Here is a 26,718-nt window from a genome sequence, read left to right as displayed (position 1 = left end):
GTTGTTAATTCAATACAAAATGATGAAATGACCGTTGTTGTTATGGTCGCCTATTCTAGTCATCTTCATTCTTTGTTTGAACACATTGGACGAATTCCGAAAATTTTTATGTCTGCAAGCTTATGCATTACGTCACTTTGGAAAAAAGTGAGATACCTAATCAACAGGGGGAAAAAAGTCATTTCTACCAATCTGCACTTGATTTAAGTCTGAACCGGATTATTGAAACTATGGTTATGTTGATGATTGAGGTGTGTAAATAGTACAGTGTATGTGATGATTCTATATCTACAAATCACACCCACTGTATGATTATGTACAATATATGAACGTTATATACTCTCCAAAAAAAAAAAAATCTAATGAAAATATTCACTCTTGAAGGAGGGAATACAAAAAAAGAGTGAATTTAGAGTGAAATTAAAATGAATTTTGAGTGAAAATATTCATTTTCGCTCGTTTTAGAGTGACCTCAGGGATCACTCCAAAATCTTCGAGTGATCCCTGAGGTCACTCCAAAATGAGTGAAAATAAACATTTTCACTCGATTTTTTCAGGGAGTTATATATATATATATATATATATATATATATATATATATGATATATATATATATATATATATATATATGATATATATGTATATATATATATATATATATATATATATATATATATATTGTTGCATTCTTAGAATATGGAGACAGGAATAATATAGTCACTCAGACATAGGATTACTTCGGTTGCTGCAACAACATTCTAATTCAGGTCTTTTCTTCAAGACGGCCAAGCTCAGACTCCTATATCTCCAAGAAGTCAAAATACAATTTCCCCAGCCAAGGCATCTCCATTGGCCTTATAAGGGCACTAATCCTCGCACAATTAAGTCGTGAGCTACTTAACTGCCCCCCATAGAATGACTACAGCAAGTGGTGATGATTTATTCCATAACGCAAAAAAAAATGGGTCGTTGTTGATTATTTTGCGTTTATCATTCCTAAATAATATTGATACCAAATCTTTGTTTAATAATTAATTTTGATTCTACATAATGTTAGGATGTATAGCCTTTGCTCTTGGCGCTAACGGCTATTACCTCCTTTTTTTTCTAAATTTCCCGACACCGCGCCCTCGCATTCAGAAAGACAAGTAAGAGGGAGTTGTGTGAGACGACTTTAGAGCCCAGGGTGCCATAACTGAAGGATAACAGTAGCACAGTTAGTTGATGCGGACGCCACTAAAACCAGTTGAAAGGTATTTGATAGCTTATCTTTCTGTCACTTGGGATTTTTTTTTTTACTATCAAACAAACATACAAACGAACAAAATTAAGATAAAGCAAACCAAAACAGCGTTTATTCCCTGTTCTTTTCATTATATAAAATTGAAACTCTGTTCTCTAACTACACTCATGTATCCTGTATGATGATCAACTTTGCTGAAACGTACTACACGTTATGTGTATTTTATCCACGGTCACTTCCCATGCAGCGAACAATTCGTATGTCGATGAAGGCCTATACTGCGACTGTTGGATATGAAAAGAATTCCGTTTCCATTGTCACGCCAAGGTCTCAAGGTTTAAAGCTTTCATATTGGTGTAAAAGATTGAGGTTAATCAATAGTTACATCTCGGGGTTAAGTGCGCATTATACAGACAATAGTTGTCAATAAACCTCAAACCTTTAGTGACTTGATAATCGCACAATGCGCAAAATAAGATGCCATGGATTTTTTTCAGTATCTTCTGATTCTACATCACGTGAATTGAAAAAAAGGGAAGTTTATTGGCCATTGTTGATGATGATTTCTTGGTCTTCATAATGGGCATCTGATTTACGACGTACGTCTGTCTGACTGTCCGTCTGTTTTTGCTGTCATTCATGCTTTACCCCAAAATAATTGGAACAGATTTTGACAAAATTGTCGAGGAATGTCAGAAATGGACCAGTTACTTTAGTAATACTTTTCAATCACCATCCGTCTCGAGGTCTGATTCTAATAATTTAGTACAACGTAACGAACAATTATCAAGATTCTGTATCTTGTCGAGAATGACAGAGCATGCACCTCCCAATGTCTTGGATCTAGCGATCCAGAAAGCTTGAATTCATGTAGAAGATTTGCATTCAGGGTTTGAAATAATCCAAACCCTTAACACATAACACGCACTTTTTTGTATAAGACACTTCCTTTTGTTCATCGAACTTTCCTAATAATAACCTCGCTTTCCATAACTACTGCATGCACGCTGGCTTTTTTATTTTTTGTGTATCTTATATGAGTGATTTTTAGTGATTGGTATAGTTCTTATAAACTCCCACAGAATTACAGCCTCATTTCGGAGCTCAATTCAAAGCAAAACTAGCATGTGGTCTCTGTGAATCTTGATTGCAGTGGCTGCGAGGAAAGACGATTGGATTTTTCAGAGTCTTATAGGCACTCGAATCACAAAAAGCCAGCGTGTAGTAACTGTTAGAGCTTACAGAAAGCCGGCGCTTATTACAAGGAAAGCTTGAATGTTCATATGGGATGCTGTTATACTTGATGCTTGATGAGCGGTACGATAACCTCCGTCAGTAGGGAAGCTCATTATTGTTGTTTAGCAACAATGAATGTTTGCGGGGTTCCACAAGCCTGAATTATTAATCATTCCTAAAATCGCTGGATCCAAGATATTCCACTGTACGTGTATAACGGATCCAATTATATGACGTTGTGAGGATTATTTGGAGGTTTACAAAATGTTCGTGATAGTGCTTGTTCAACTTCTTAGAATCAGACGATGACCGGATCACTATCGAAGAGTAATCATACTCAACTGGCCTATTTCTGCGATTCCTCGAATATTTCGTCAAAATCCATTCAAATTTTATGTTGCCAACAAATAGAAAAGCAGTCATAGGCTTACAGATCGCAGCAGACACGTACACGCCGTGAATCATATCCCAAATATGAAGAAAAATATACACCCTGTCCTCTATTGAAGAAAAAAAAACTTCTCCCTTTTATCATACGTGACATAGAATAAGAAGATAACGTGAGAAAATCAATGGGATGTTATCTTGAGCATTGTGCTATACTGAAGGTTTGTGGTTTATTGACAAATATTGCCTGTGTGATGCGAACTTAACCCCGAGATGTAAAATTATCGATTAACCTCGATCTTCACACCAATCTGCCAATAGGAAAGCTTTAAACTTCGAGACCTCGGTGTGACAATGGGAAGAGAATTCTTCTCATGCGTACAGTCGCAGTATCTAGGCCTGCATCGACACAATAATGTGTTCGCTATGACCGTGAATAAAATGCATAGCGCATAATTTTAGCACAGGCGGATCATTATACAGATAAGTTTATACCGAATATCTATTTCATTTAATCCGTCACGCACTCAAAAGAGCTTGGAATACGTTGTGTCGCTTGCTTCATTTTGTTTTCTGTTTGTTAGTGTGTCTGTTTGATAGCAACTCAGCCAAAAAAAAAAAAAACAAAAAGAAACTAGCAAGCGTCTCTAAGGAAAATTGCTGTCGCAAATATAGGGGTTGTAACAGCCGATTTCAGTGGCGTCCATATGAATTATTTGCCTTTAGTCATGACGGGGAGGTGACGTCTCTCACCTCCCTGGCAGTAAATGTCAAGCTTGGGCTTTGGTCCTCGCTCGACTCCCTCTGTTATGTTGCGAGGGCCAGGTTGGCAGTGCTACTTGTACATAATTTCGCAGAGAGGATGATATACATGTACCGCCATATCGGCCATTATATTTTATTTAGACCCATACATCTCCTTTTTCCGTTCTTCTATCATTATATATGCGACCCCCACCCACACCCCCTTGTATTAAGTCATGAATATGAATTCAAGTACTGGACTCTCGTTATAACGAAATCCTCGGGACCAGTAGTTTTCTTTTGTTATATCGAAATTTCGTTGAACAAATAAGTAAAATTACAGAGTGTATATATTGCGGCCTGAATTTTAACTCGTTGTAACCGGAATTTCGTTATAATCGTATCCGTTATAACGGGAGTGCACTGTACGCATGTCCAAGTCTTACAAGAAGACCTACTGACTGTATCAGATCAAAACATGGCGACGGTACATGGCATCTTTACATCTAGACGATTTATTGTTTATTAATTGCTTTGGGGATATCTAGATGGATTTTCATTTGATCGTTGTTATCTCTCCACGCGTGTGTGTGTAATTGTGTGTGTGTGTGTATGTGTGTATGCATTATATAGATAAACATTATATAATACACATATAATACATGTACACACACCTATATACATATATACATATATATGTATATATACATATATATATTCATATATAGGCGTACCTGTGTTTTGGTGCCTTGTCTGCTACCGGCGGTTTCACGCTGTCGCAATCTTCTCTTCTCTGCTCTGCTCTGCTTTACAGCATTGAGCACTTTTCAGTCCTCAACAAACTATCCCGACGGATATATACCCAACGGATATATATATATATTTATATCATATACTACCGATGAACATGCATGTGCTTGGCTTTGCTTTAACGGTATGGTAGCATGAATAGCATGAATATTCATACATACATACTGTACATGAGTATTTACATTTATTGTGTCAGAAGTCATGCACACTGTATAATTAGTTACGCACTTCATGTGCAGGCATAAACATATTTTCAACTGCAAGCATGCTCACGCACCCAGTCAAATACACATGGACTGATTTTTGGCAATGATAAGTTCATCAAAACCCCCAAAACATTGAGCATATTTACACATTTCTTTATTTTGAAGAATAAGGCCAAGATAAAGAAACTTTACACTATACAATTAAGTCCTCACTCTGTGATAAATTGAATTACTGAGGGCAGCACAACAACAAAAATAAGAGGTCTAGATTTGACACTTGTGTCTACACCTAATATCGTCAGCTGACAGCGCACTCATACGCCACACACCGGATATTGACCAGCTTTTTGACATCATTATACACTCTCAATATAGTTACTGACTGAATCTAACCCTAACCATAAATTGTACTCTACACGAAGTCAAATGATCGTCTAATAAAGTAACATAATGGTTACTCAAGCACATTAAAATGCTTCAAGCCATAGTTAGCTTCACAGTGAGTAAAAACAAAACAACAAATATGTAATAATTCTGTCATCATGAAGTAGCATGTTTTTCACATACAGTTTGACTTCCATTATCCGGCCTCCTTTTATCCGGAAATCATTATCCGGACGCATTCACACAGAAAAGGACTTTTTTTTTTCATCCAAAAATTGAGAAAAAACAATGACTTTAAATTCAATTAAAATTTCTACAAAACACACATGATTTACCTACAATATACCCGACAGAACTAACATAAATTCACACCACATTGTCATCGTAAAAGTAAGCAGTCATGATCTATAAATTCACCATAAGAACATAGATGGAAAACTTGTCAGTAAATCATGGTGCAGTCGAGGCCATATCGCGATCGTTTATTGAAGAAGCTAACAGGAAAGTTGCGGGGTACGCTGCCTGCCTAGCAGCCAGTGCACTGGGACGGCAGCTTGGACGGCAGCTATCACATTAACATAGTGTCTCCCATATCCGGCCAATTCGCTTATCCGGATGAGCGCTGGTTCCGACATGGCCGGATAATCGAGGTCAAACTGTACATAAAATGCAGGTAATTCACCTATAGAAGAATACAACTGCCACTGTCTTTTAGATTTGTCTTCCACAATACGAGTCTGCAAGTTCAATTTACAAAATGCACAAAAATATAACCTTCAATGAATGCATTACTGTGATATGTATCAGACTGTCCTATTTAAAATCACTGAGAAACAGGCCATGCAATTGCATTTGCAAGATGCAATGAACACAGAGGGAAAACATATATTATGCAATACACAAATATATATAATCATATTACAGTCTACACACAAGGTATTGAAGAAACAGCATTACTTTCACCGAAGCCGTTCCCTAATTCCGGTTACAACAAACTTAAAATTCAGGCCGCAACATTACCCACTATCTGTACTTTTATTGTGATCCATTTTCAGAATGTAATCGCAGGTATCTATCTAAAATGGAATACAGTTACAAAGAATGAGTAGAAAGGAAGAAGGATCGGAAATCAGCTGGGGCGACAGATTTTCATCGCTCTTAAAATACATCCGTAATTCACCCTTTTCCTCCATAAAAACACAAATAATTGTAATCCACATAGGGCTTAGGCCTATTCTATTTTACCATATATGTAACAGGTGACAAAAACATTTTTAATGCGAGGATGTTTTTGATTTCGAATGGATTTCAGGTGGCAGATTAAAATTTTTCAAATGTGGTGATGAACAGATGCATCCTACATTGTAGTGTGTTGTTGTTCGTGTTTATTGGTGCTTTTCAATCTGTCTGATTATCTGCGCCATGTCTGCTAAAAATGTCTATGTGGCACTTTTAAGATGTACAGGTGCATTAATTAACGATACAATGAAGAATGTCCTTGTGTATTAGGTCCATGTTCATAGTATACTCTAAGCCCCTATAGTTTCATAAGACTACATAATTAATTGCTTATCAAATGTCATCCTTGGACCAAGTTTGGTGAAATTCACTTCAGCCAGTCTTGAATTATTGCATAAACAGATAAATTTTAGGATTTGACCTTGACTTTTGACCTTTGACCTCTGGCCGATTTCACTAAAAAACTAATCAAGTAATTGCCCTATCGTATGTCATCCTTGGACAACATTTGGAGAAATTTGCTTCTTTCGAGTTATCGCGTAAACGGATACAATTTCATGATTTGACCTTCCACTTTTAACCTTTGACCACACCTAATTTTACCCAAAATCTAATCAAGTAATTGCCTCATCATACTTTACACCTGGACCAAGTTTGGTAAAATTCCACTCAATATTACCCAAGTTATCACGTAAACAAATGGGAATGGACATAGGGACGTAAGGACATACGGACATACGTACGGACGGACAACCCGAAAACGTAATGCCTCTGGCACCCTTCGGGTGGAGGCATAAAAATCTGACAAGAAACATGGCCAGTGTTGTGCACTGTAATTTTGTATTTTTGTTTAAAAATATCCATCGCTTTCAGCGAGGTTTTCAATTTCAGTTTGGTTTTCAATTTCAGCTTGACTAACTAAATTATAGATCTGGGATCGTAATTGGAGCTGAACGAGGCGTGGCAGCCTTTCGACCGTTTGGGAGATGTGAACAAAAAATGGGCTCACTTCAGACAATTCTCTTCTGGATCGAAAGAAGTCAAGCATCGCGTCCTGCAATTCCAATTTTCTCTTCTTCATGAGTCTTTTCCGAGGAAGAGGGCGTGACTGGGGTCCACTGGAGGAGGTCCCTGCTTCTTCACTCTCGCGTGGAAGAATGTCCGGTTGTTCTTCTCCTAGTATTTCCTCTTTACCAGAATCACCTTGTGCCAGGTAATCATGCTCTTGAAAACTGCCGTCTGCCTCACTTGCCATCTTAGCGGTTGTCCTAAATCAATGCGAATGACAGTGAAAGAATACAAACAAACAAAATTACTACATGTAATTTGTAAAATCAAAATGACTCAAAAGCATGAAGTAAGAATGAGATGGAGGGTGATAAATGAGTGCGGAAGGATAACAGATATATATGTAGGAAGGTGAAATCAATCCCCCAGTCAGTGGGTGGGGGTTGCGATACACAGTAAGATATTTCAGCCACAAAATGTGAGGAATGTTATCAAGCAGTGTGCTTCTATGTCTACACTGAGGAGAGACAATAAAGGATATACATGTACATGTACTCTGCACTGCGAATTCATGTACATGTAATCCTGCCTTCCAGTTATGTAATAATCACTGATACCAGTATACGTACACGTATATCATTAATTGTTGTTCTGTCCTGTTTTATGTTGTTTTGTTCTTGCTTTTTTCCCCCAAATTTTAGACATAGGCCCTACCTGCAATTTTTTCCACTCTATGTATTTCTATTGTTTATTTTTTCACAGTTATAACAAAATTTAAATATTACGAAAGAAAACTGCTGAAAGGACTTCGATACAATGGTAGTCCACTGTACTAACTTAAGATTTGACAATTTTTTAGAAAAAAAAAAAAAAATATATATATATGATACTCCAAAGAGTTTTTAGTCACTTACTTTCGTAAATGGGGCCTCAAAAATTCCATCTGCTCTGCATATCTAAATTTTTTTGCACCGTCCAAATTAGGACCATTCCTGAATTCTTTTTGCCTCCTCACGTGCTTGGTGTAGTCCCCCCTCAGGTTGATCCAACGCTGCCGTGCTTTTGTTTCTGCAATGAAGCAATAGTAAAATATGTACACATATCAGGCAATGTATGTTTCATTCTGCTGTTATACTGTTTGTGACACATTGTGGGGGATCCCGCAACCTGTCTACATGCCAAAACCAACTGAGATATCATGGAAGGACTTAGTGACAGAGTAAACTCAAGGAAACAGAAGTTTCCAAACTTACTGTGTCGGCCCAATCAATGGAAAACATATTCTACTAGGGGCTCTGGACAACTCAGGGTGAGTGTTCTATAATTAAATTGGGACTTTCGGCGATGCCATTCTTGCTCAAGTAGATGATGCTGATTACTGTTACACAGTCATCCATTCTGGTGCATTAGGCTCTCAGAGTGATGGGGGCATATTTGCAGCAAGTCAGCTTGGGAAGTCCCTACAAAATACATGTAGATGATTCTAACTACTTCATACACAATGCCATCCTTCCTGGAGCACCTCTGCTCAGAAGAGTGTCTTACGTCCTTTTTGACAATTAGGCATTCCCACTCAATATGACACCTCAGAAAGGCCTTTTCCTGGGGAATATCTTACGACAAAAGCAAAGGCAATGGAAATGAGACTGTACAATTATCGGCTTTCACATGCCCTTAGGAATAAGGAAAACACTTCTTGGCATTCCAGCAGCTAAATGGCACACATTCCAGAGAAAGATTGCGCCGCCCACAACACTGACATGAAAGCTACATGCCTCCCCCACAATTTATCTTACATTACATTTTTCCCTCTTGTATACTGACAATAATCTTGATAATTTTTTTTAATCTGTATGCTGAATTACGGTACCAAAATGATACTTCAGGCAAATAAATTGATACTCAATATAGATAAAACAAATTATATTGTTTCTTTTTATTATAAACAAAGAAATCTCGTTCATAATTCTTACTACAAAACGTGCATCACAAAACCAAAAAAAAAAAAAATGTCACACCCCTTGATTTTACATGAAGACTAAAAAAAAAGTGAAATGGGCCAACCAAGTGAATCTTTAATTTTTCATATTTTCTGAAAGAGCTATACTTTTTCTACACTATCTTTAAGTCTGGGATCATAAAACGAATGGAACGGTGTGTTTCAGCTGTTTTTCTACAACTGTTTTTTTTTTTTTTTTTTTTTTATTTTAAGGAGTGTGATCAGTTATGTCTTAGAGGCGACTTTTCATCTCTTCAAAATCCTTTGCACACTTTTCACTTTCAACTTTTGAAAAGATAATGCTACTGACAAGTCGGCATTAACATGAACAGAGGGTGTTCATAGAGCAAGCTCAATTTCAGTTTAAAGGGACTGTACAGTACTGGTTGAGGTAGGGATTCATGTTTTGAACATTCCTAAGTGAGATAATGAAAAGCCTCTTATGAAATATGAAAGAGCATGTAATTTTAAGAAGGATTCAACGTTTATTTGATGAAAATTGGTTTTCAAATGGCTGAGATATCCAAAAAAGTGCTAATAATAAAAGGCGACATGCCCCAACTTTATTAGTATCTCTTTGTTTCACCTTGTTTTTTGATATCTCAGCCATTTCAAAACCGATTTTCACCGAATAAACTTTTGATACCCCTTAGAACCGCATGCTCTTTGACATCTCATAGAGTGGTTTCTGAATATCTCACAAAACGTTAAAAGCTAAATCTTCAACTCGACCAGAACTGTACACACCCTTTAATCTGATAATCCCTTCATTGTTGCTGCTACAGTGCATTACATCCTGTTTTGTTTTGTTTCTGTTTGTTTTTTCCCCCATTCATCGCACAGCTAGCACGGCCCGGTGAAGATTTAAAAGCACTTGAAAAGACCCTGTACGATACTTAAGAACCTCTTTTTACAGTTCACACTTTTCAGTGTTTGCTTTCTTTCCAATATTTGGATACGTAAAGAGCGTCCACATGAATTAATTCATATGTCATTTTAAGGCATACACCCTGCTCTTTCAGAATCTGCCCTTAACTGAAAAACAAAAGGAAGAAAAAAAAAAGATATATATACTGAGGATACACATATGTATACATATATATAAGTGAGAACTTAATATTATTTGTTTCTGGTCAGTTTTCCCTCTCTAATTGTTTCAATATATATACATATATATATATATATATATATATATATATATATATATATGGTGCTATGGTGACTGGTATGCCTCTGCCATACTGCACGGTTCTTCCAATAAACTATGTCTAGACAAATGTGAATCGTCAATCTCAAAATCCATTTGCTCACCTTTCATATCCAGTGTTCTGGAAATCTTTTTCCAGATCCTGGACCTAGCATTGGTGTCATTGTATGACGGGGATTGTTTGTCATAGAGGGAGGGGTATTTCTCCACTTCTCTAATCAGGTCCTCCATATATCTACCTAAGGAAAAAAGAACGAAGATAATCCAAAGTCAGAGGAGTTTAAGACTGTCATAGCACCAATAGTAACAAATGAGATAAAAGCAAACACATACAAGAAGGCATATCTAAGAATCATAAAGCAAATGGCATAATAACATTATGAAGCTTACTCTTTGTTCATTTCAATGATATTCATCAGAACTTTACATAGGAAGTTTTTATAATAAATTTCACTTTAAGGTGATTCTATAGATTCCAAATTTACTCATAGTTCATCGCTACCTTCCTTTTTGTGTGTGTGAAACAAAGAAAAATTGTGCAAAGGCTCGAGTCATTCAACATCAAATTCCAGATCTTGTGTAGTATTGGTACTAAGATAAGGAATGAGAAATTTTCTCAGATATTTCCCATCGATCTGTTTATAATCCACAAGGAAGTATGCCATATATGCATTGGTAATGAAATGATTCATCCTATATGTGTGCTAAACACACTGACAGACATTGAAAATGCAACAATCGGACATTTTAATAAAAAGTTTTTTGTTCACCACTCAGAAGACAATGCGTAGAACATGTAATTATAGTCTCATGCCTGTATTATATGTCTCTTCTTTGTGAACATGTCATTCCTTAAACTATTTTTTTTCCAAGTCAGAATGTGTGAGTGTAACTGTTTTCAGCAAATTTTAAAAAGTACCAGGATGCAGGAATTTGTTTCCGACAAAAGTGAAATTAATGATTCCATAGCATTTTGTATCCTGAGTACCGGTACCTTACATCATATCAAACTGATACAACCACAGTACAAATGTACCAGCATTTCAAGATTGCCTTTAATAACTTGATTTATGCATAGGTCGATCACTTGACACTTAAGAAGATGTCTACTTTATTTCACACTATATCAAAACAATGCAAATGATACAAACCCAATTAATCTTCTGCACCCGCATGGCTGCATAATGCAAGGTTCGACCTCCGAGCTCCCTTAGCTTGCCAAGGTTCGCAAAAGTATATGGTTCTAGAATCTTATGGATTTCTACATGTAGTAGGTGGTCTAATTTTGGACGGCGTTGTGAACAACTTATGAGCGGCCTGCATTCATTAGATGAATGATGACCATGTCATGTGTCGGATAGATTAACTGATTAAAGATCTAACATTAGAGCATTAAAACCAGACAAACTGTTAAAACTGCTTCAGTGCTTGCTTGCTTTTCCAGTTTACATTAGTCATTGACCGAAAGATCGGTCTGTATTTGGTCGTGGGGGAAATGTTCCGCGGAGACTGCGTCTGGCTTCACAGATCCCCTCCTATACCAGCTGTTTAGTGTATATGGAGGAGAGCAATAATGTCGACAAAATAAAAAATAAAAAGACTCCTCCGGACAGCATGTTGGACAGACGGATCTTTCTCACTCTGTCTAGGTCTAGATAGACCCTACTTGTACAGTTTACATAGCAAGGCAAGGCAAGATGAACCCTCTCTGTATTCGGCAAAATTGGCAATTGATATTTGACATAGAATCAAGTGTTCAGTACAGTGAGTATGTGGGTAATACGTTAGGAAGCTAGCCAATAAAAAGTTCATTTCTTCTAGCAATTCTCCAGTCACCAGACGTCAGACCCCAGCTTCCATTCTTATCAATACATGGGACTATTCAATCTACGCTCGATGAGAACCTCGGAGCTTGGGAATGGCGAGTTCCTGGATTGACCTGAAGTGAAGATAGATGCAAGTAACTACTGCATCCAGGAAAGGAAACATAATTGTTAATACACAGCAATAAAAAAGTCAAGAATCAGTATTCTATACTTACAATTGTACATTGATGAGGAAGACAGATAGAATTCTGATCACGCTGACATTGACTTCTTGCTCTCGCCAAAGCGCCAGCTGGCGATCATAAGCAGACAATCACTACCCCGACTCGACTCCCGGGGATCCCCTACGGGGTCTACCATTGGTGACGTGTTTGAATCAGTGGTTTGAATGCACAAGGAAGGGGAAGTTTTGGTTGAGATGGGGGTTCAGATTTTAACTTTTTTGCAGGATAATTACAAGCCAAATTTATGAAATATCACTGAACATACAATTCTACGAGGAATTCAAAGTTTATTTGATGAAAATCAGTTTTAAAATGGCTAAGATATCCCAAACACAGTGAAACAAAGTGGTGATAATAAAATGTGGGTCCCATCAACTTCAGTTAGGACCTCTTTGTTTTTGGATATCTCAGCCATTTCAAAACCTATTTTCAGCAAATAAACTTTGAAATCCTCTTAACATTGTATACTCTTCGAAGTTTTCTAAGAGGCTTCTAATTTTCTGATAAAAAAGACGTTGTAAACCTGAAACCCCATCTCAATCAAAACTATACCTGGTACCGGTACATCATATACCATGCACCCCTACTTAATCTATGGGGGTGCAGTATACCTGGTACTGCAAAAAAAAATCTCTGTAGGTCGTACCTCCTATAAAGATCAAAAGGATGGTGCAGACCTATGGCTAGGGATCAGTGGCATGTTGTACAACCCAAGCGATTGTATGCTCATAGAGTAATTATGTAGGGGCACTATAAAAGCCTGTGGATCACAGCAGAAACATATCATGTTCGTTACAGGCTTACAAAATATCTTCCATTCAAAAATCTCTCTCCACCATCCCATTATTACATGAACACTAGTCTTTCATTTACTTCAGAATTCAAGATTTTCATTTGCAACACGTTTTTTAAAACTACGTAGTCAAAGACAGATGGATCAAGAGCTTGGCTTAATTCTGAAAGTTGTAAGCATCGGCCTTAAGTCTATAAAAATCTTTTCATCTTCAATTCCTTTGCCGCATCGGTATTCATGATTCCTTTATGTTGCGAACACATGGGAGCAGAGTAAAATTGATTTTCAATAATGACAGTGTACTTTGTCTCAGACAGCAAAAGCATGTACGATATTTTGCATACATGTATGGATTCTTCTACCGAAATCAGCTCAAAAATCTACATTAGAATTATGAATAGGATTCCTCTGCCTATATTCTCACTTTAAACAAGCTATTACCGTACCCATACTTGATACCTCACTTGGACATGTTGGATCATTCTTATCTAGAGTTTGTGATGAGAAGAGCGTTAGGGTGGTATTTTAAAATGTATTCCTAGAAAGGTTTTGTTTCCCTAAATCAGGATTTCTCCCTAAGTGGTACACCTGAATTCTGAAATTCTTCCCGACTTTCTTCCAAACTGTCTTCCACTCTTTTTTCCCCTATAGTTAGAAAGAAAGTTATGAAATGAGATTAACTTTTTCTTGCTCCCGGGAGCCCTGTTTATGTACCACCTAGGCCTCGTTGTCCATTTCTACTTTGTTGCTGTTATGATTATTTTATTCTTTGTCATGTTGAATCAAATTTGTTTCTGTCTGTTTATGCAGAGATGTCTGAAATGTCAAATAAATAATCATGTACAAGTAGTAGTAACATTATAATAATATTAAGAAAATGCAAATGAGGACAAATTCTGGGAAGATATGTTAATTTCTGACTTGGAAAAGAATGGACTTCAGAAAGAACTTTTTCAGAAAGAAAATACACTCAGCAAAAAAGAAAGAAAGAAAGCAAACACTTTTTCGAGGTCATATTTTTCAGAGAAGATTTTTATGAAAATCAATGTATTATGTACCATACTAAAGGTAATTTAATTGGCTATTAAGCTAATAGGTTGATTAAAATAGAAAACTTTACACATGAGCAAGCACATTCGTTTTTGTCCTCCAAGGCACAAAATCAAAAATTGCAAAAAGTGACATGTTCTCTTTCATTTGCAAATGCCCTTCACGATAACATTGACAACAAAAGACCAGTTTACCTCTACACGAGAGACATGAATGAAAAAGGAAAAATAAGTTTTTGTTCTCTTTATCTCTTTATAACCTCTAAGAAAAACAAAGTGGGAAACTAAAGGGGAAAATGAGAATTTTCTGTCGAGTCAAACTTCAAATGACAAAGGGAATAATAATCATAAAGATGATTAAATGTGCAGAATTTCTTTATTTGTTTCTTTTAATCTATAGTGATTTAAGAATCCATGTGACAATTCCAAGAACCAAACATTATTTGCAATTTCCTAATTTGAAAAAAAGCTCAAATTTGTACCATTCTTAATAATTATTACTTCTTCCCTTATTTCATTGAAATTTAGATTTGACACAAGATGCTTTATTTTCCTCCATTATTTTTGGCCTTCATTGATCTTTTGGGCTTTAAAGATATTGTAGAGATCAAAGGTTTATTTTTGCAACTTAATTCATGTTTCTTTTTGTGTGAAATTTGTTGTTTGTTCTTATTGTTCCATGGAAGAGCACATACACATAGATGACAACTTGTTCAGTTTTGCAATTTTTACTTCTGTGCCCTGGCAGAAAGAAACAATGGTGTTCACTCATGCGTGAAGTATCCCTTTTGGTTGACCTACCAGATTGATAGCCAATTAAATTACCTTCAATATGGTATATAATACATTAGCTTTCTAAACTTGAAAAAGCATTTACTTTCTTTTTTTTTTTTGCCGAGTGTGTATATGTACCTGTATATATTTAGGAAAGTCCCCATCCAGACCTAAAAACATGTATGTTATCAAGAAGATACAAAGCATAAGGACAGCTCTGCTTCTTGCACAAGCTTTGAATCAAAATGTTGTCAACCATTGCCTTGACATTCTAGGGTGGTTGGGGCTAGGCTACTTCTGGTACCAGTAATGAATTTTGACCTTGCTCTATGGAAGTTTATTTGTCAGTGCTTATATCCCCATACACTTGTATCTGTATTTCTGTTGGCCTCATAAATTAATATTGTATCTGGTCTAGGGCAATTACCCCGAACCCTTCCCCTGACGGGGTAGTGACCCTAACCCAAGTCTGATCCTGAACTCAATCCTAACCCTAACCCAAACACTAACCCTAAACCTAACCCTAACCCTAATCTTTACTCTAACCTTGTCACTAACCAGTATTTAGCCAGGGAGCAATTACCCTTGGGGGGTAGTTGCCCTCATACGATTGTATCGTATAGCAATTTCATATAACATCACATTACATTAGGCCTACATTTAACTATATCATATCATTCATTATTAATATCAACTCATTACAAAGTTGTCTTAGCCGAATAATTGAAACTCATGAACAGCAGAAATGTTTATAAATATTTTTGTGTGTGTGTGAATATTTGCTACATTGAGTGTTGTAGAGCAATGGCATCATCGCATTCATTTGCCTACATGGATACAACCAACAACTTTTTCCCGAAAACGTGTGAAAGTGAACAATACCATGACTACCTCACTTCTGCTCCAATTTTAAAGAAATGTTGAACTGTTCTTCTTGTTTGATTTTTTCCAGGTTTTGAGAGTGGTTTTTCATTTTCACATGCATTTCCACTTCACACGGAACAAGACAAGGAATCAGAACAAAGTCAAGACGCCGTCTGCATTTTCCACAAATCCATCATCGATCGTCTTTTACTAGTATTTTGACCAAGAAAAGAAAACTGTACACTTTTCATAATCATATTTTTTTTAATGCTTTTGTTTCTCATTTTTGGACATATACAACACATACTACATGTGTCCAATAACAAACAATACTATCAATATTCAGATGTTTGAGGCGGTGCCTGGTAACTCATACAAATCTTAGCGAGACATACGTTATGTCTTGCAATGCGCCTTCCCATGTATCGTGGGAGGAAGCACACCAACACACACACACACACACACACACACACACTCACACACACACATTTCAAACCACATCCACATGAGCATACATGCCTCTCAACTTACATATTTTTTCCCCTTATCTTTTTTTTTTTCTCGTATGGTCATCGCACAGTTCCATCACTTCATCTTTGAAGTTCAACTCCTGAAACATGTACTTTGATATGAATGAGGTGTTCAAAAAAAAAAAAAAGAAGAAGAAAAAGACTTTTTTTGAAAAGCCCTAGTAACAGAAAAAAAGAAGAGACAAAACTGTTTCTGGCAAAGACTCACTTGCTTAAAGCCTATATCAGTCTGTTAATGGGATAGCCCCTATTTAAAGAAAAACAACAACAACTCATCGAAACGATGTCCCATTACTCTCCTCTCTTGTCTCTGTAAAACACAAGAACGTAGAGACTCCTTTGTGACATAGCATGACATACATGTTAATATTTGAACAACTTTACTGTTCCTTTCAGTGCTACTCTTGCAGAGGTCCTGCAGAAGCCAGTCAACCTTCTCTTCCTCTACAAAATTATTTCATCCTCACACTTTCCCTTCGCGTATCTTCGTCGTAGGGAAAAATAAAATTATATATCCGCAAATATCTATGTGTAAAGGGCTAGTTCAACATGACTGCACACTACACAACAAAACAAAAAACTCTTCGAAAACAATATCATAACTCCACATTCAGTTGGTCACTTCAGTTATCAATAGTATTTCTCTCACTAGCTGTACCTACGAATAGATCTACAAACCCATATAGAACTATAACAAAACAGGAAGTAAAATATCTACAAACACTAATCAACAACTTCTGTACTTTGCACAAAAAAAAAAAAGTTTTAAAAAATTGTCAAATAAGAGGAGACTTCAGTTCAACAGAGTAGAAAATATACAACAAATATTCAAAACTCACCATCACTTCAAGTGGGAGAAGAAGCGAAACTCAGTGGCATCAAAACTTTAAAGTGAAGTTTTCTTTGGGTGAGTTTTGTCTTACCCTTACCAAGAAATCCAATGAGAAACAGCTAAAAATCCATATCTACTATACCCTATTTCAACAAACCCATAACATATTTCATTCAATCTATCTTTATTGGAATAGAGACAGAGAAAACATGGGGTTATGGTATGGGAGAAAAAAAAAATGGCATTGCACTTCTATTTAAAATCCATCACAGAGAACATAGGGGGTTATTACACTTTCCCTTTACACAGCAACTCATGGGGGGAAAGTCACCTACACTGGTGTCAAATTTATGACAACAACAAAAAAAAAAAATGAGAGAGAGAGAAATAGACAATTAAGGAAGCCAAATGAATCACAAGATCAAGCAAGACCACAAACCATCGATGAAAAATTACATCAGCTTCGGACCAGAGCAACGACTATAGAAACAGTAGCATCTTAATAAATAATGAAATCATAGTGCTTCAAGTATCAATAGCAATAATGCTTTCACCATTCTGTTCTTTTATGCTCCACCTGGATCTGTTAAAATATAGTGTCTGTTGCTGCTGGCTTGAATTCAGAAAATAACATTTATTCCTGTTTGAAATGAAACAATTAACCATTCCCTGATTTAGCCCCGATTGTTTTGACAAGTGCGATGCAAAATAATGAAGGAGTAGAAAGCCATTTGGTGAGAACAAAAGGGTCAATAGCAATTCACTAGCTTTTCTTAATACAAACCACTACAATAAAAAGTGTGAAAGATTTGTGATTTCATGAGTCACATACTGTTGTGAATGCGCCCTAAACAAAAATCAACCTACAGCAGGTTTACATTAGATTCTTCTTCTGTTTTGATGTCATACTGGGACTTACTCCTGAAGCGATACTGCTCGTAGCCTAAACCACAGAACTGCATGCTCACAACAATGAGCAATACCCGTAAGTCTCCACACTGTGCATAGTTGTTATTTAGGCACCGCCGATCATTCCAATGTTAGTCCACGCAGTCAGTTTTCCGCTGCTGGTCCCAAAATCCAAAGGAAATCATCATGTCTGAAAAGCTTAATTTACGGACAATGTGTTCTGCACATCAAGTTCAGATACCAGTCATCATAAATTTGGAAAATGCCATTACCACTATTACAACCTGATACTTAACATTGGTTGATCTGTTAATCAATAATTTTTTTATTTTTTATTTTTTATTTTTTGGTGAAGTCCTGTGATTTACTTTGACCTCTGCTGCTCACGGGAATATAGACTACTCTAACAAGTCACTGCACAGTGAAATGTGCTCTAAGTACACTGACCAGTGGTCAGGCAAACAGATTTACTGGATATAACAAGCATATTTTGGTGGGCCCTGTGGCCACATTAGGTTTGCCTATGTTGGACTTTGTTTTGCCAGGGAGCAGCGGATGGCTGCATATGGTGCACAGAAGGGACAGCTTCTTCAGGAAAAAACTAGAAATGTCGAAATAACTGGTATGCCTCCGCTATAGCGCATTATTCTCCCAATAGGTCTACAGAACATCTTGCCAATGTGATTTCACATGACTGGTAAATAATCTTTACCTGGTAATTATACACAGACAAAGTTTTATCAAAATACCCTCAGACATTGCAGAGATATGGAGGGAAATAGTGAAATTTTAGAATTTGACCTTGACTATGACCTTTGACATTCAGCATGTGCACCTTTACAGCTTTGTCCACTCATACATACATATGCCAAGTTTCATTTGGATACCTTAAACAGTGCTTAAGTTACACCATCCACAAAATCGATTACAGACGGAAAGATGGACAGACGGAAGGATGGGTGGGCAGACAACCCAAAAACATAATGCCTCCGGCAACACTTCTAGGCGGAGTCACAAAAAAATTACAACGACACAGGAGTAAACTTCAAATTGTTTAAAGCATTATTACCAAAATGGTTGTAAATCATCAAAATGAATCTTTTTAGTTCATACACACTTTACATTGTCAATTACACATACATTCTCATCAGGCATAAACAAAGGCATAAATGTATAAGTAAAGGTGTTGTTTTGAACTTGAATGGTACATTCGTGAACATTCCATCTCTCTCAAGGACACATGAAACAAAACTCATTTAAATCTAATCATGGAAATTATAGAGATGAATAACCGACAATATTGGCCGTTATGATTTGCCTTTCTCGTGTTGACCCCGCATGGATTTGATTCCCTTACTTAATCTGAAAAACCTCAAACAGAAGTGCTGCAATTTTTTAAAAGAAAATGAATATTCATCGAAAGAGACCTGAACTTGGTACACAACACACTCATGGATACCTCATCGACTGGATGAATACAACACTAACCCCTTAGATCACAGTTGGTCTCCTGAACATTATGAACTCTCTGCGACAACACACCTAGCCTCACAAGAGCAATGATGGATGCGGAGGATTAATACAAAAGGCTAGAGGAACACAAAATACAGTCTAATTCATTAGGGATGTACGGCCCCCGGTTTTCATCCTGCTGAAACACAATGAGATAGACTTGGCATTTGTCACAAAGCAACGTTAGCTTCCCTCAATCACTGTCCGAGAGGGTTTCGTACTGTTCCGACAGGATGGGCTTGGGCTCACGCTCCCTCGGAATGGACGAGCCTGGCATTGTTGAGGGCATGGGGGATGCAGGGACAGGGGAAACCCTGTGCCCACTGGGACGAGGGGATGGTACCCGAAGTTGGGGGCTGGTCAGTCTGTGAGGGGTCATACTAATGGAGAGGGCGGAGTAGGCGTACGAGTTGCTGGCCGGTGGTGGTGGGGCACTGTAGCCCTGCTGGGACGATGACGACGCCATGATGGACTGAACAGGTTGCTGGGAGTTTGTCTGAGGGTTGGACGACTGGCTCGGTGGTGCCTTGTCGTGACTGCCTGTGCCGACACTGCTGCTACTACTACTACCTACAGATCCCCTGCTTCCCTGCAGGCCTACATTGGTGGAACTGAGCTCAGCCTCCCCACTAGCTGCTTTCGCTGGACTCTTTTCTCGACTGCGTACCATTCCTGGCATGGGCCGGGAATCCGCCTCATGGCTGCTTTCCACTTCATAGGAACGCGACTCGTCAACATGCAATACCGGCTCTGACACAGAGCCACTCTCCCTGCTGGGGTTCCGGGGAGGCGGTGAGCGTGAGTTCATCTCTGCTTCCACCAAGTGTGTGAGGTAGTCGTCCATGCGCACCTGAGAGTCTATCATCTGATTGATGCTCTTCTTCAAAAACGTGACGGTCCCAGGGTAGGGCCGCGAGCCCAGGCTGGCCAGGGAGCCAGTGCTGGCTCCAGGTGAGCGGTTTCTCACCTCCATGTGAGAGGCAGATCTCACGTGAGTTACACTGTCAGCACTTTGGGAAGGTTGCTCTAATGATGAACTACTGCTAAGGGATCCTACGCTATTATGTACATTTGGCTGTGCCTCTCGTGATGAGCTCCCTATCTTGTCCTGAGAGCTGGTGCCTGGTGTGCTCCTGGAGTCAGGCTGGTTGGAGGCATAGAGGGCTTTCCTATCTACTACTGAGCTACCTGGGTCTGGTAGAGACACGGAACTAGGTCTCGGGTCACTGCTGGTCTCTGGGGACTGTCTTCTAGGTCCCAGCAGGTGACCTCTGCCGGAGCTAGAGTCTGAACTTTGGGGTGAGGCAGATGTCTGGGAACTATGAACCCTTTCCCTCATTTGGCTAACGGCATTGACTGCACTCATACTACTGTCCGCTCCATTTGCCTCATGACGGTATTTCTGAGACAAGGAGGCAACCGGTGAGAGTCTGTTGGAAGTTGGGTTGGTGCTCCTGTAGCTATCTGGTCTCGCCTCCGACATCCCAGACTGTTGTACAGCCTCCGAAGAGTTCAGTCGTGAACGAGGTGAGCACTGGTTGGAGTGATCTGGCAATGGCAGGCCTCGAACGCTAGCCTCAATGGCTTGGGCCACAGAAGAACCTACTGTACCGGGCCGCCACTCACTGTGCTTTGCTCTACTGTCACTCCCGGGTCTGCTGGAAGACCCCGGACTTTTACTCCTGGTGTCATTGGTAGACCCGACCTCATTGTCCTCGATGCTTGGGCGGCCTTGAGAACTCACTGCATTTGCTGACTCACGTGGTTCGGAACCCTCCGTCGTGTCAACTCCGCCTTCTGGCCTGCCAGCACTAGAACTGCTGCCCTTCCGACCTTGGGCTGGCATGTAGCCAAGGGACACAATGGAATGGATATGTTCTGCTAAGGTCATTGATCTTTTGCCCCCCTTCACATCTGCAGAACTGTTGCTAGGATTGGACGACTGATCAGCCAGCTGACGGGGCTCTGCATTTTGAACAGCACCTGCGGGTGAGTCTGCAACAATCGTAGGTTCAGCAGCGTTCTTAAGAGCACCCTGCTCTTCATTTGTGGATGATGAAGGAACTGGGGAGCCATCCCCTCTCAAGTTGGAGTTTTCTGCACCTTGGCTGCTGGCCAGCTTCTCCGAGCTGCTTCCACTGCCGCGTGGTGATGCTTCCTTTACAGAATCACTGCCCTCGGGGCCACTGTTACTAGGCTGGTTGATGGATCGGGTGATGATGGCGTCGATAAGAGTGGCTGCCGTGAATGTGCTACCCTGGCCAGTGTCTTCTGTCTCTTTGGCAACCTTCTTCTGGGGCTGGAAGAGGGAGGCGAACAACTTTGAAGCATCCTGCGAGTCCACAGGTAGCTCCTTCAGGGGCTCCTCCCTCCTCTTGTCTGCATCACCATGGTAACGCACCTCCTGCTGTGCATCCTTTGGCTGGGCTTCCCGACTGCTGGAGAGGCGGGGCGTCGTCTTCCCCTCCTCTGGCTGGTGGTGCTGCCTGCTGCCACCTGCCCCACTGGCTGCAGGACTGTGGCTCTGGCCAGGTCTGGGACCAGGTCCTGGGCTAGGACTTGGGTTGCTGAAGGAGGGTCGTCTGCTGTCAGAGGTCATGGACGAGGGCCGATCGGGTTGTCTCTCTGGATAACGGTCTGGGTGCCTGTCTGGTTGTCTCTCTGGATGTCTGTCTAGGTGCCTTTCTGGATGTCTATCTGGGTGTCTATCTGGTTGCCTCTCTGGATGTCTGTCTGGGTGTCTGTCCGGGTGTCTATCTGGATGTCTATCTGGATGTCTCATTTCTGTGCTCAGTTTCCTTGAATCTGCATGGAATAAAAAGAGAGATTTTATGTAGATATTCTTCAACTCTCAACTTTTACCACTCTATACGTTCCAGCCAAGAATATTGCATTCACTTTTTTTGAGGTGAAGATATATGATGCATGTTGAGCTCAATTATCATGAGGGCTTGTTTCTGTACAATTCAGCTGCACCATGGGGCCTCTGCTTGGGGTCCTGTCTGTAGTGTGTTTGAAATAATTCATTCCAAACACTCTTCCCCACATTCCCATCATCTGCATCACCCCTATCATTAAATTACAAAAGCACCAACTTCTTGGGAGCATTCATAGAAAAAGAGGGCCGGGTGGCTTTAATATTCCCAATACACAAGTAAAACATTCACAAACATTCATGAAACATCACTCCATCATTAGAAAGTTGCCACACCATCAAACAAAAACAACTTTCAGGGTTATTCATACACATCTGTGAGACAATTCTTTTGTGCAGTCAGAAAGCATACTTGCAAACTACATGGACCATGAATCAGCTTTAAAGTTATACAGCATCTTTTAGCAAAATCCCAGTATTTGCAGCATGGGAACAGGTTTGTCAATACTGACCTTTATGCGCTGAAAGGGAGAGGTTCTCTGGTCCATCTACGATGTATGGTTCCCCTCTTCCCGAAGGCAGAAGTCGACTATTAGATGCTGAGCAGGAAGGGAAGATGAAATAAAAAATTGGTAAAGAAAATCTCAATGGGTTGGATAATAGCATTTTTTAAAAAAATTATTATTATTTTTTTTTAAGTGTTTATCAAACTGGTCCATTTCAATCATTCAGAACACATAACAGCTTCTTCCATATTCTGATGTACAGGGACAATCTTTGAACAAGTAAAACTCTAAATGCAAATGGTTTTCATCAACAGGTTGTTAGATGTGATGCTGACTTGATTGCATGATTGCCTGATTTACTCTACAATCCTATACTGTATCTCAAAAGCAACAGACATACACGCAAACAATTATTTGTTAAGACCCTCAAAAATGTGAATCTGTACACTTGGTAGGGCTTCTGTTACCATCTAAATGAACCTGAAATCTCAACTGTTTTACACGAACAATGGACTTCGTATCCATGCATCCAAGTTTGAGCAAGCACACTGTGTAGCTATCCAGTGTGTGGACCAAACATTAGTGTATGTGTGATCTGCAGCCTACTTCACAAAGTTAGCATCAAAAGTTGTTGACTGCTGGCAGGTGTTTTGTAGTTTATAGGCTTGTTTGCATTTCTGGAATAGTTAACATTGGTGGATATTCACATAGCAACACACATAGACACACAAATTAGTGCGCACACACACACACACATAGAAAAAAAAAACTACAAAAAGGCTTGATGGATATCCCAAACAAGTCTACTATATTGGTCCACATACAACAATCTCTTTACAGAGAGACAGAGAGGATGTATATACCCTGTGATGTTTCTGGTCTGTGCCTCTGGTCCCTCAATTCTGGATTGGGCGTGCCCGACATGATGCTTGGCGCCTGCCGGACCGGTGTGCCCCTCATGATGCTCCCCCCAGCCATGCCCGCCACCGATGAGATGCTGGCCCCAGAGTGAGACGGGTGCTGGCTGTGGCTGGTACTTGCCCCGGGGCTGCTGCCACGCCCTGATGGGGGTCGGTACTTCTGGCTCCCGCCCTGCTCCCGAATGGAGGGCCAGGACCGCCCTGGGTCCCGCGGGTGGTGATGAGGGTTGGAATGGGGGTGCGGGTGGTAGTCGCTGGGCGACATCCGTTCGGGCTGGACCAGGGGCGAGGCGGACTTGGTACGTCGGTGCCTGGATTCGGCTTCAGGGGTGAGTGGGGAGGGATGAGGGCTCTTTGGGGAGGAGTGTTGGGATGACGAGATACTGTGTCCACTGGTTGAGACTGGGAAGGGACCAGGGTGACTTGCCAGGAAGGTGGTAGCTGGCAGCGGGGTGCCATGGGGCACGCAGATGGGTGTGCCTTGAGCCGTCAAATACATCACACCTCCCTGAATTAAAAGAAGTAAAACCAGGAGAAGTCGTCAACATTGACGACATCGACAGAAGTTGATGACAAGTGTTGTGACATTAATGCATGGAATTACCCAGGAGGTTCAAGAGTTGGAGTAACAAGTCTGATTCCCTTTGCCACACTAAAATGTTTGAAGTATGTGCTAAACTGGATCTGCCCAACAGATAGGAAGACGACTGATTCATGTCTCCCTGCATATGACCAGTCACTCTCTAAGGAAGTTATACCTCTAAAGGTGGTACTTTTTGCCATCCCTACTTGCAAAGGATGAGTGGCACATAATGTTAATGACAAGGAGTCAAGTTATCATTAATTACTGGACTGGGTGCATCACACTACTCTGATAAAGTACTTGTAATTCATAATGAATTATACTTGAAGATTATTACATGTGAGTCTTATTTGTTGGAACTAAGCAGAGAAATGATAACATTGGTTTCCAGGAGGCTAAACTTTCAAACACTTTCACCACATACATCTTTGATTCACATTTTTCTGCACATATTTCCGGGACAGAATTGACTTTTGTTTAACGTGTTTTAACATTCAGGGAAGTTTCACCTCATTTAATGAATCAACAAGCAAAGTATACCCGAAATGATCTCCAAATTGCTCAAGAAGGTGGCGGCATCAAATCCTGAGATCAAAGGCACAAATACGCCTGTGGAATTCTTTTGTATATCTCTAGAAAAGTGAAAGCTGTTTGAATAATTATGGCCAATCGCAACTCAAGCTCTCGAACCTCCTTGGAATAACATGTATCAGCCCAGTGCATTTCCAAAGAACATGCAACTTTCAAGTTCCCTCAATCATTTATCAACATAACAATCTAAAGCTATGTGTTCCATTTCTGAAAAGAAAAAGAAATATAACAATCATCTGAGCCCTCTGTTCTATGAATTGTCACTAAAATGAAGCCATTGTACCACTATTAGAAGAAAACCCTCAAAACTGGGTCGAGTTTTCATGATTGAAGGATTTCCTTCTTCTCTGGCCAAAATTTCTATGGCTGCTCTTGAACTAATCGTCCGAACTTTGCCTGTCACGGCCTTACAGCGTGCAATAAGCAAACAGATCAACCTTCATACTAGTTCCTCAAAGGGAAATGAAATGATATATTCAGTTGCAAGCTTCCTCATGCCCTTCAAAGCTTATTTGATCATAAGATGCTACCAAACATGAAACCATAAGCAGGGCCTTCCTAGTTTCATTGAAATTGGTGAAACCACAGAGGTTACACCGTAGTATCTGAGGAAAAGAAGAGTTCACTTTGTCTGAACTAACTCTGTTTGGGTTATACACTCCCTCAAGCCTGCAGCACAATGAGAAAGTTGAATGTTTCTTGTTGCGGCAACATTGCAGCCACACATACCTGCCCATATGGCACCATGGCCATGGGAGGAAAGAGCTCCACTGGTCCAGCCGTTGGGTGGGCCAGGGCTGCTGGCGAGAATCGCTTCCCCACCCCAGGGGGCTCCTGCTGGTGGGGGGAGACCCTCATGTCCTTGCCGCTGGTGGGCGTGGCCGGCGGGAAAGGTGGGCGGGACCCCATCTGCTTGGCCGTGACGAAGTCCCCAGCGATCGTCTCCTTGGAGCTGCTGTAGGCTCCCGACTCGTACTGGCCGCGGATCAGCCCCGCACTGTTCTCGCCGTAATGGGGCATATTGCGGGCCATAAGCAGCTGGGGATCTATGACTGATGGAAAGTGCGCCCCTGCGTGGGGAAAAAATTTGAACCACTCTGTGTTGTATTGCAGCAGAACGATGCAGATACGAGCAAAAATGGGTCAAATAGGAGATGGAAGCAGAAGGGAAGGAGGGGAAAAACAAGCAAAATGGAAACAAAAATCAGTCAACATAACAAAGGGTATTCTTTGGGGACAATGAAAAGCAGGGGGTAGGGAATGGGGGAATGTGAATTTTTAACAAAATGATATTTCATGAAAACATACACTAACAATCGAAAGGAAATATCAATGCACGATATTGTCAAATCTATTGGTAACATACATAGCATTCAATGTGCAGTCACGTGTGCATTTGAAGTGGTCATAACTTTATGTATACCAGCATAATTTTGCTAAATTTTTTCCCAACCATGTACATTTGTT

The 26,718-nt window shown here is 39.8% G+C and overlaps 2 protein-coding genes across 2 annotated transcripts in view; both read right to left on the bottom strand.

Annotated features, from left to right (window-relative positions):
• Positions 1-4,823: 4,823 nt before the first annotated feature.
• Positions 4,824-12,563, bottom strand: LOC139735800 (uncharacterized). Its single transcript, XM_071646550.1, has 4 exons — positions 12,505-12,563; positions 10,568-10,702; positions 8,172-8,325; positions 4,824-7,517 (listed from the first exon to the last, which is right to left on the bottom strand). The coding sequence occupies exons 1-4, from the start codon at positions 12,512-12,514 to the stop codon at positions 7,100-7,102; spliced, it is 717 nt and encodes a 238-aa protein (XP_071502651.1). The 5' UTR covers positions 12,515-12,563; the 3' UTR covers positions 4,824-7,099.
• A 3,520-nt stretch (positions 12,564-16,083) lies between these two features.
• The window catches only part of LOC139735773 (uncharacterized), a 95,004-nt gene continuing 84,369 nt past the window's right edge, over positions 16,084-26,718 (bottom strand). Inside the window, exons 24-27 of the mRNA XM_071646524.1 lie at positions 25,981-26,348; positions 24,021-24,585; positions 23,164-23,250; positions 16,084-22,581 (exon numbers count right to left, since the gene is read on the bottom strand). Of these exons, the coding sequence (XP_071502625.1) occupies positions 19,970-22,581; positions 23,164-23,250; positions 24,021-24,585; positions 25,981-26,348 (3,632 nt within the window). The 3' untranslated portion in view covers positions 16,084-19,969. The remainder of the gene's footprint in view (positions 22,582-23,163; positions 23,251-24,020; positions 24,586-25,980; positions 26,349-26,718) is intronic.

The sequence above is a fragment of the Diadema antillarum genome, unplaced genomic scaffold (genome assembly GCF_040938485.1).
Source record: "Diadema antillarum isolate AM-2024a unplaced genomic scaffold, OU_Dant_1.0 seq00000597_RagTag, whole genome shotgun sequence".
NCBI lineage: Eukaryota > Metazoa > Echinodermata > Echinoidea > Diadematoida > Diadematidae > Diadema > Diadema antillarum.
The sequence above is the reverse complement of the archived record's forward strand: the minus strand, read 5'-3'. Positions and strand labels throughout refer to the sequence as shown.

What these genes read in the sequence shown, in the direction of transcription:
- LOC139735800 (XM_071646550.1), bottom strand. An exon ending in CAGAACACTGGATATGAAAG is followed by an intron (nt 8,326 to 10,567) that starts GTGAGCAAATGG and finishes GCTTCATTGCAG; the next exon opens with AAACAAAAGCACGGCAGCGT. An exon ending in TTGAGGCCCCATTTACGAAA is followed by an intron (nt 7,518 to 8,171) that starts GTAAGTGACTAA and finishes GCATTGATTTAG; the next exon opens with GACAACCGCTAAGATGGCAA.